The 11,257-nt window shown below is 37.2% G+C and overlaps 1 protein-coding gene across 1 annotated transcript in view; it reads right to left on the bottom strand.

Moving 5' to 3' along the window:
* Positions 1-7,929: 7,929 nt before the first annotated feature.
* The window catches only part of cdh19 (cadherin 19, type 2), a 46,785-nt gene continuing 43,457 nt past the window's right edge, over positions 7,930-11,257 (bottom strand). Inside the window, exon 9 of the mRNA XM_059534578.1 lies at positions 7,930-8,555. Coding sequence (XP_059390561.1) covers positions 8,068-8,555 — 488 coding nt within the window. The 3' untranslated portion in view covers positions 7,930-8,067. The remainder of the gene's footprint in view (positions 8,556-11,257) is intronic.

Here is an 11,257-nt window from a genome sequence, read left to right as displayed (position 1 = left end):
GGGTAAACAGTCCAGGCAGGGTCAAAACCAGAATATCCAAACATAAAATAAACAAGACACGAAGACAAGGTAAGGCGAGGCGAGGCAAGGCAAGGTAAGGCAAGGCAAGGCAAGAAGCGACGGACATGAATAACTCTAAACATTAAACAAGGACTCCGTAACACAGACTCAGACAGATCGGGTATAAATACACAGAAGGATAATGAGGGAACAGGAGACAGGTGGGGAACAATCAATTACTAAACAGGAGGAAGGTGACCAAATAAGGGAACAGGAAGTGATAAGGAGAAAGGCACCGTGAGAAAGGAGGACACCTAGTGGAAACCCAGAGAACACAACCCAGACACTGTGACAAAGAGGGCTTGTCTTTGCTAATCCTGCCACACATTAAGTGTTACATTTCTTCTTGGATATCTTTGCCCATACAGTCATGCATTCCATCTTTGGATCATCCACAGAAACATTCCAGTGCTGATGTGCTGTATTTTCTTTAATTCATCACTGCCATCTTTGTCAGGGTTAATGTTAAATGGCAGCTTCCTCCCTAATTGTATGCTGTACACATAACAAATTTAACTGTAGTGATCCAATACCAGGTGAAGGGTTTGCCTGTCATGTCAGTGTAATCAGCAAGGTGTTCTATAATTTACTGTGATGTAATGTAATGATGATATTTTTTCCGCTTGCTAGCAAACTGAATCCATACTCTGGGATATCGACACCTCCTGTGACTAAGAGAAAGACCTGACTGTAATATTATAAAAATATTTATGCATATGGATTTATAGAAATTTAGTTTCTTTTAGATTTTGGCCCTAATTTCATCTTTACTTTTCCCTGTATTCCAGCTTCCAGGTCTAGTTTCAGTTATCCCCTGTGAGTGACTTTCCACTATGTATGAGACGAACACAAATAAGGTAATCCTATACACAAATAAAGTATATTTTCTTATATATTAACAATCAATATATTAAGTTATTTATTGTTTATTGAAAATATAATGAATAATATATTGCCTTTTATATATTCCAATATATTGAATAATACATAAGGAATTGCCATTTTTCATATATTTGAATATATGTGACAGTATATTTATATATACAAAATCCATAATATATAAGAGTATGTCAATATACCTTTATTTATATAGCACTTTTAAAGGGACCATCGGATGCAGAATTCCGTTTTGTTGTTGTTTGAACATAAATGTTTGTTGCAAGTGTGTGTACACATCCACCCTATAATGATAAAAATCCACCCAGTGTTTTTGTTAATACCTATTTTAAAATCCCCTTCCTAAAATCAGACTGTTCTGATACCCGTATGATGCATATGCATTGCTGTATATGCATTCTCTCACCACTGCTTTTCTCCCTGTACAACAATGACTGCACATCTAAGGACCCCTCTGTCAAGCTCCTGAAGTTTGCAGACGACACCACACTCATCGGCCTCATCCAGGACGGTGATGAGTCCACCTACAGAGAGGAGGTTAAAGACCTGGCTGTCTGGTGCAGTCTCAACAACCTGGAGCTTAACACCCTCTAAACAGTGGAGATGATAGTGGACTTCAGGAGAAACCCCCACTTCACTCCCCCCATTCACCATCATGAACAGCACTGTGACTGCAGTGGAGTCATTCAGGTTCCTGGCCACCATTATCTCTCAGGACCTGACGTGGGACATTCACATTGACTCCATTGTTAAAAAGGCCCAGCAGAGGTTGTACTTCCTTCACCAGCTGAGGAAGTTTAACCTGTCACAGGAGCTGCTGAAACAGTTCTACTCCACCATCATTGAATCCATCCTCTGCACTTCAGTAACTGTCTGGTTCAGCTCAGCTACCAAATCTGACCTCAGAAGACTACAGAGGGTAGTCCGGACTGCTGAGCGAATCATCGGTACAACCCTCCCTTCTATTCAAGAATTGTACTTATCAAAGTGAGCAAAAGGGCTGGCAAAATCACTCTGGACCCCTCACATCCAGCAGACTTCCTCTTTGAACTGTTGCCGACACTACAGAGCACTGAGCACCAGAATGACCTGACACAGGAACAGTTTCTTTCCTCAGTCAACCCATCTAATGAACACATAATAACTGTGGAACACACAACACTACTTATATTTATATACACATACACTTATTTATCTAACACACATACTTAGTGTACACTTCAATTTTTGCACATAATATACCTGTACATACAAAACTGCCTACTGTAATATACATGCACATACAATTGTCAGTTTGTATATTGTTATTCCTTACCTACTTATTTGTATTTTTTTATTTTTTATTTTATCCTTTCCTCCTACGAACTTACTACACTGGTGCCAAAACCCGGGAAAGGTAGAAGGAGTGCCGTCACCATGCAGACCCATCTTCCACGCCATTTGCGGACATCATCTCATCCCTCGCGGCCCTGCAACAAGAGCAACATCAGGCCCTGCTGGACTTGAGAACTGATCAGGAGCGGCAGTTCCACGCCATCCTAAAAGCCCAGCAGGAGGACTGCGAGAGGTTCCGGAGCTGGATCGACCGGGAGGTTCGCGCAGAGTAGGAATGTTGTGGTCAATAGTGTCGAATGCAGCACTAAGATCCAATGGCACTAATAGAGAGATATAACCACGATCAGATGATAAGAGCAGGTCATTTGTAACTCTAAGGAGAGCAGTCTCAGTTTTATGATACGGTCTAAATCCTGACTGGAAATCCTCACAGATACCATTTTTCTCTAAGAAGGAATATAATTGTTAGGATACTACCTTTTCTAGTATCATGAACAGAAAAGGAAGATTTGGGATCGGTCTATAATTAACTAGTTATTTGGTGTCAAGTTGTGTTTTTTATTAAAAGGTTTAATAACAGCCAGTTTGAAGGTTTTGGGTACATATCCTAATGACAATGAGGAATTAATAATAGTCAGAAGAAGATATATGACTTCTGGAAGAACCTCTTTTAGGAGTTAGATGTAATAGGGTCTAACATACATGTAGTTGGTTTAGATTATTTATACACTAACATAACACACACTAATATGCTTCTAATATCCAAATCCGTTAAAGGATTTTTAGGCTGCATTAATTAGGTAAACCAAAACCAGGATCACTTCCCATAACACCCAACGTACTTGCTACATCGTTAAAAGAATGGCATCTACGCTAATATTAGTCTGTTTCTCTCTTATTCCGAGGTCACCATAGCCCCCAGATCCAGTCTGTGTCCAGATCAAAGGGTGAATGCAGTCACCCGGATCCAGTACGTATCCAGACCAGATGGTGGATCAGCACCTAGAAAGGTCCTCTACATCCCTGAAAGACAGCGGAGACCAGGACAACTAGAGCCCCAGATACAGATCCCCTGTAAAGACCTTGTCTCAGACGACCACTGGGACAAAACCACAGGAGACAGATGATACTTCTGCACAATCTGACTTTGCTGCAGCCTGGAATTGAATTGATGGTTTCGTCTGGCTAGAGGAGAACTGACCCCCTGACTGAGCCTGGTTTCTCCCAAGGTTTTTTCTCCATTCTGTCACAGATGGAGTTTTGGTTTCTTGCCGCTGTCGCCTTTCGTTTGCTTAGTTTGGGACTCTTAATTTACAGCAATATCGTTGACTTGATTGCAAATCATTGCACAGATACTTTTTAAACTGAACTGAGCCGGATGATGACATCACTGAATTATTGACACACTGTTTTTCTAATTAATGTTGTTCATTTGCTTTGACACGATGTGTTTTATTTAAAACGCTATATAAATAAAGATGACTTGACTTAACTATAACAACATTCAAAACAAGTGTATTTTTGTTACTTAATTGCTCTTCATGTTTCAAGGCCTTGGGTCTTTAGAGAGATTTAATTTTCTGAATGAGCAATTGACAAAAGAGGTATGTTACTGGCAAAACTTTGCAAGATCTAAGGGAAAGTCGGTGGACAGAAACATGCTGCTAGGGATTAACTCCATAAATAAATTGTGATAACATCAGTTCTCAATTCTGTATGTGTGTGTGTCATTTTAAAATAATCTCAGCTGTAGCATTTATGTCCTGCAAGAAAGAAAAAAAATTGTCACGGCAAACAGAGAATGAAGTTCGAAATAATTTTTATTCAGCACAGGTGTGTAAGGGATATTCATTCAATCATGTTCTTTTTTATTTTATTTTATTATATCTCATATAACATTCTATGTTTTAGCTCAGTAGGGACAGATAATATCCTACCATGGTAACAAAGTATTTTTAAATTAGTAGTTCATTAGTAGTTGTAGAAAAATCTAAAGATATTCAGCATAATTAAGTGGTATCCACATTTGTAGAGTAAGCAGTGTCAACAACCAGACAACAATGACAATAATCCAGACACAGCTACGCATGTGAAGGGTTTAAAAATCTTTCTCAACTTGTTTCTACTAAACCATATCACATTCTACACCATCTGTAATTTCACAATACTTTACACATCTATGGTTTACATTATGTAAACTGTCTCACTTTTTATTAAGTGGCCTTAACTACTATGTACTTACATCAAACAATGAGTACAATGTACTTATTGTGTTTACATTATGTTGCAAAACACCTTTACTGCTACTGAGGTGGTATGGGTAGGTTTAAGGGTGGATAAAGGTGTAAGGGACGGGTCAACAGTGTTATTTTAAATGTAATTACAGTAATTAAAGATGTAATTAAATGCAGGTATTTTAAAAATGTAAGTACAATGTAAAAACATGTATATACACAAAAAGTGCATTGCGCCAAATTAGTAATTTAAATGTAAGTACATAGTTGTTAAGGCCACTTAATATAAAGTGGGACCATGGAAACTGGTAAAAATAAACATTAATCTTAAAGGTGACCAATTATGCCACTTTCTACAATATATATAAGTCTTAGGTGTCCCCAGAAAGATTTGTGAAGTTTCAGCTCAAAATACCCCACGGATCATTTATTATATCATTATGAAAATGCCTATTTTGAGAGGAAGCAGAAACATACTGTTTTCATGCCTGTATCTTTAAATGCAAATTACCTGCTACTCCCCACCCCCCTTTCCACAATAGGACTTTGACTTTAAAGCTTGCACTTTAGGTACTCATACTCAAATGCATTTTAAAGCCATATTAGTTTAAAACATCTGAAATTTTCATCATAATTACGTGCACAAAAATCAGCTGTCACATGGCATGTGAGCAGTAAACTAATTTATCTTTCATGTCTTATTGTGCTTAAACTGTCAAATATGCAAAAGTTTGTTAAAATCACATTAGCTACGAAAACAGTTTGGTTATGTCTGTAAAGGTAAACAGCTGGGAAAGAAATAGCATGTTTATAATAGATCTGTGTGGCAGCAGTGCAATATACAGTAAGTAAATAAATAAATCCACTGCTCTCTTGTTTCCACTGAGGATGAGACTCTAAATTGTGTTCTGTGCTCCTCTGTGCAGGCAAAGACAGAACAGTTTGCATGCTTTACTTGACCTTGGCGCTAGAACTGGTACACCGTTGTCGCTTGTGAAAACAGAATGGTGGGGTCGCAGGTGAAAAGATGCAGATTAAGGGGCAGTAATATTATAATAAGATCCCTTTGCCACTTCACAGAGGGAGCAAAATCTGACACACTAGTTTTTTTCAGACGCTTGCAGAAAAAGGCTTACCAAAAAAAGTTACTGGGTTAATCTTTTTCTCATTTCCTGGGTTGGTAGATGCACCGGGGACCCAGTTATAGCTTATAGCTTAAATTATAGCTATAATACTTAAAACATTGTCAGTTAGTAATTACAATCTCATGGCAACAATGTGGATCAATAGTTGTGTGTTTGCCTTTTTTTTATTTTATTTTTTTTTGCAGACAGCTTAAGCCTGGGGTCTCCAAACTTGCTCCTGAAAAGCTTACAATCCTGTAGATTTCAGCTCCAACCACAATCGAAGACACCTGATCCAGCTAATCAAGATGTTCAGGGTTAACTGATAATAACAGGCAGGTGTGTTGGAGCAGGGTTGGAACTGAAGGCTGCAGGACCATAGCTCTTTATGAGTGGAGGGGGGGGGGGGGGGGATGGTCCTGACGCAATGCATATTTGCCAGACATTTCAGATGATCAAGGAAATATATTAAATCATGACAGAGACATAAATATTGACAGAAGTAATCAAATAGACTTAGCCAATCTGGTGCAGTCACTTAACTTTTTTTTTGATGTAACTGACAAGAAAATGTCTCATGTCAGGTGCCATCTTCTCCCGCAGCTTCTTTATATGATTAAGGGTTCGTAAGACCCCTGTATGTTTTATGCTCTAACACTAACCATTACGTAAAGAAGAATCTGTGTTGGGCTCAATTAAGGACAGGGAGAGTAAAGAGAGCAAGAGAGCAACAGAGTAGAACTGAATGTGTTCTGTGTTGCATGTAAGTGCTGTCTATGTCAACATGATAAACATGTGCACGCATGCCACCCACATGCTGCAGCCCAGGCATGTCTAATGATGACAAATACATAAACTGTAAACTGAACCTAATTATACTAATCACGACCACATCCCCACCCCCAACCTAATCTTAACACATTTAATGTTATGTGTTATGAACTGCATTTAACTGTCCTTTTGGATTATTGACACACTGTTTTCCTAATGAATGTTGTTCAGTTGCTTTGATGCAATGTATTTTGTTTAAAGCGCTATATAAATAAAGGTGACTTGACTTGTAATGGCTATGCTCAACTCAATCTTATAATTTCATGTAAATATCAACATTTGTAAGTAACTTTAACGAACTTTTGGATTTGCGTGAAACACAATTATCTTTATGACCACTAACACTCCCTCACATACAGTCTTTCCAAGATAAAGGCTCTAAAAAAATCAGTGTGTGTATTTTTATGTGAATTAATGTGCATGATGATTTTAAAAAACTTTTGTAGCTCTACACTACAAAATACAGCACTCAAAAGTCTTGCAAACAAATGTTTAGAATGCGTTTTATATTCTATTTCAGTGAGTTGATTTTCTCAGAAATACAAATGTGTATATACTGTACATGCTGCTCACATATTAATGTAGCACAGTTTATACTGAATACAGTGTAATCAGACTTTAGCCATTCAAATAGTATAAGGAAATGAAATAAGCACATCATGATGTACCCAGAATGTGCATAAGGGATTGTTTTGCTGCTCTGCACTGGAGCTTTTCGTACTGCTATTTTCAATCGAAGATAATTAATTTGTACCCTATATTTTTGTTGTATCAAATCAATAATGTCTGCTGTCCTACTAAATAAATACAGAATACATTCCAAAGCAAAAAATATATATATATTTATAGTATGCATTAAGTAGTAATAACTATTACAATTGTATTTTTCACAAGATTTTAAGAATGTTTGTGTAATTACAATTTTTAAAGTGAAGAATTTATTAGAAGCAGCAGTAATGGATCTACACTCGCATTCATTTATTTGTTTTAGATGTTACATAATTATTACTGTTTGGTGGGGGTGGGGTTGGGGGGGTGTTAGATATGTTCACTCCTCATTGGCCAAAATATTTTCAAAACAATTTAATAAATCTAAATTATTTTAATAATGTATCGTCAAGAGGGTTTGCAGATTACACACACAGCAATTCTGTATGAACTATGTGGAAAAGAGAGAGAACATTTAAAATGTTCAAAACATTTTATACAGAATGGACCAGTATAATCACCAACAGGTTTAGGAAACCTCAAGGAATCAGAGGCAAAAAATTATTATATTTCGCACAGTGTCACAGTGAACGAAAATTGTAATTGGATTACTATTATACCAGTACCCAATGATGGGTGTGTGCATGTACACCTGAATTTTGATGCAATACAGGGCCATCATACCAAGTTTAGGGGCTTTGCAATATACATTATCTGATTCCCAAAAAGTTGTAGACGTTGTAGTAGTAGCAGAAGAAGAAGAATAGAGTTCAAGAACCTACTCTGTTTTGACCCCTAAAATATGTAGTTCCAGTATTGGTAGGTATATAAAAAATAAAATAAAATAAAAACCTTGGAATCCTTTTGTTATCCTCAGGTCAGAATGAAATTTCATCTGCTGCTGCTCCCAGCCAGGGTGACAATGGCAGGAGATGTGGCCCCGCATCATGAGTCTGAAACATGCAAGGGTCAAATATGGCAGACTCCAGTGAGCTGAGTGAGCCCGTTACAGACCCTGTCCCTTCAAAGGCATAAGTGTGCATACAGTCAAAGGGTGGAACATATGGGTCTTCATCTGCCTCATCCAGCCGGTCCATAATAAACTGTTGAAAGACTGTGTCTTCTGGTCCAATGAGGTGAGAGTGACGCAGAGACATGCGGATACTGGTGGTGACCTCCTCCCGACAGAGCTTTCGCTCTCGCCGACATGGGTGCCGGAGAGGAACTGGTTGGGTGGACTGTATATCTGGGATGGTAAAACTCAAGATTTTCTCTGAGAACTCCACTGTTTCCAACTCTTGTGTTGCCATTTTCTCCTGCCGTAATGTCTTGTACTTTCGCATAGCTAGCATTAGTGTGGACAGCACTGCAGGGTAAGCCAGAGAGAGAACATGTTTTACTATGCTTTTAAAACTAACACATTTTACACCAGATTTAATCAGAAAATCTTACCAGGGTCAGCTCCCTAACTTCATTATAAAATTAATTATCATAAAACTATATTTATATGAAAAACTAGAAATAATAAAATAAATAAATATACATAAATATATAATATATAAAATAAATATATCTTTATAAAATAAAAATTAATTTCCAATTTCCAACATGAGAAACACTCTTTTTTTCTTTATATCACATACACTATCTATTTGAGATTTGAACCATATGCGACAACTGAAAAATAAAACAAAATACTACATTGTCACAGTGCATTTCTGCAGATTAAATATGTTTGCACAAGAGCATCTCAAAAGTAATGCATCAAACAGCTTTTGACCATCAAGAAGTTTATTTTCAGAAAAGTTTTATTATTATCTGATTACAATTAAAATTTTAAATGTAGTGAGAGACTCCTTCTCACTAAATTCACCTTGAAACAGACACATACTGCTTATAGAAAAGGACTTCTTTCATTAATTCATATACAAACCTTTCTATGAATGAACATGCATATCCCCAGGACATTGTTTATATCATTGCTATTTTTGTATATTGTCTTTTGTATTGTATACAATTTTATGCACATTTTATAACAGAACTACTAATTAAGTGATACCTATGCAAAATATTAGTATTATAAGTATTAATTATAGTTTTTGCATCAACACCGAATCCAGTTACATATACGAAATACCATGTTCAAACACAAAGGATCATAAACTTTCCCTCTGAAAGTGTGACCCCCACAGAAGTTAATGGGCACTGTGAGAGTGACCTTGCGCTCATATCTCTCCTTCTGTTCTTACTTCCATTATACATCCAGATCAACCATGATGCCGTGGGATCTCCCCTGCATCAGCAGGACTCAAAACTTTCTACCTGAAAGAACTCTCCCGACCACAACTGAGTCAGAAGAATATTTCTTCAACCAAGAAAAATTTGATCGCCAACACCATAAACACTTTTATCTTATACTGCATCCGAAAACTGGTTCAACTACCAAGGCAATGAAAGTATTGTGTATTTAACTAAAGGGTTTAGTATAAGATTTATTTGTAAATCATTTATTTGTTTCATTGTAATTTAAGTTCTTCTCGAGTTACTTCTGGCAGCTGATATAAATAATTATAAATAATACTTTATAATAATAGTAATAATATGTACACATAGTTTTATTAGTGTATTTCATAAAACTGTGCTTTGAATGCTTTAAAAATTAGTTCAATCTTAGTATACTTTTATATAGATCTAAACTTAAAATTAAATTGATTTAATATATTTTTTTAATATGCCATTTATAAGCAAAGTTTTCCAATTTTGGTACTTAACTACACTTAATGTAAATGCATTAAGCGTAGTCAGATAAAGTTAACCAAATAAACATGTAGTTAAGTTTAATGATAATATTAACAGTTACAAAACTTGCATCACACTACTTGTTATTCTGTACCCTGGACTACATTTCCCATTATCCCCATTATCCATTACACTGATTGCACACAGCTGTCACCAATCTCCTGCTCACCTGATAGCGATTACACCCAGTAAATAACGCACACTCAGGTCCTGCTAAAGTTGCGAGTATTGTTTAGCATATCACTGTTTAGCTATAGCTACCTTTCCGTGTTCCTAGTAAGTCATGTGTATTGTTCTGTATTTATCACTCCCCAAGTGTTAGTTGCTTTCCCAAGCCATTCTGTGTTTCTCTGTTCCAGTTCAGTCTTAGTCTAGTCTTTTTTTTTGCCTTGTTGACTGTTCCCTGACATTCTGCCAATTGAATTGAATTACCCCTTTTGTCAAGCCCTCTGGATACTGTTCGCTGATCAAAGACCCACGCTTACCCTAGGAATATTCTTTATTTTGCCTGTGCCATACCTGTTTGCTGTTTTTCGACCCTGCCTGTGTTTTTTAACTTGTTTATTAACCAAGCTTGCATATATATATATATATATATATATATATATATATATATACAATAGCACATTTGGGTACACTTAGATGTTCTTAAGATTACCTTAAAAAGTGCAAAATATATTTATTTTGTATATTAAGAACAAAATTAGTGCATGAAAACAGAGCACTTTACACTCTGACGTCACTACCGGCGCGACTATAAACAGGCACTGGGAGAACACATCATTCACTTCTTCATCTAAAGCTTGCGTCTGAATTATGGCAGGGACCTAGAGGACGCAGTGTCTCGTTCCCTACTCAGGGAACCATGATTACATTCGTAAACTGAGACATTCCCTTTCAAGGGAACTTCAAACTGTGTCCTCTAGGGGTCGCTATGGGGAACAGTATACCCACACCACCATGCTGAGGGGAGTGCAGGCCAGAATCATGGCGATTACTAAGTACCAATTCTACCATTTCCATGGGATTTGCCCCTGGGACGTTTAGACGGCTGTCTGTGACAGTACCCCTTACGGCCAAAGGCCTAAGCTACATACCCAACTGAATGGTTAGGGTCTCGGCCAGGGGTAGAGCTGAAGGCTTGGAATCAGGAAAGATTCCTTTATAAGGGATATGGCTAAGAACCTAGCATTTTAAACCAAGTCTTGCCTGTCACACAGGGGCTACGGCTAGCTTTCGCATAAGCTTGCTGAAGGAGCTGTCTCAACA

The sequence above is a fragment of the Carassius carassius genome, chromosome 42, assembly GCF_963082965.1.
Source record: "Carassius carassius chromosome 42, fCarCar2.1, whole genome shotgun sequence".
Lineage (NCBI taxonomy): Eukaryota > Metazoa > Chordata > Actinopteri > Cypriniformes > Cyprinidae > Carassius > Carassius carassius.
Note: the sequence above shows the minus strand (reverse complement) of the source record. Positions and strands in the feature narration are given on the sequence as shown.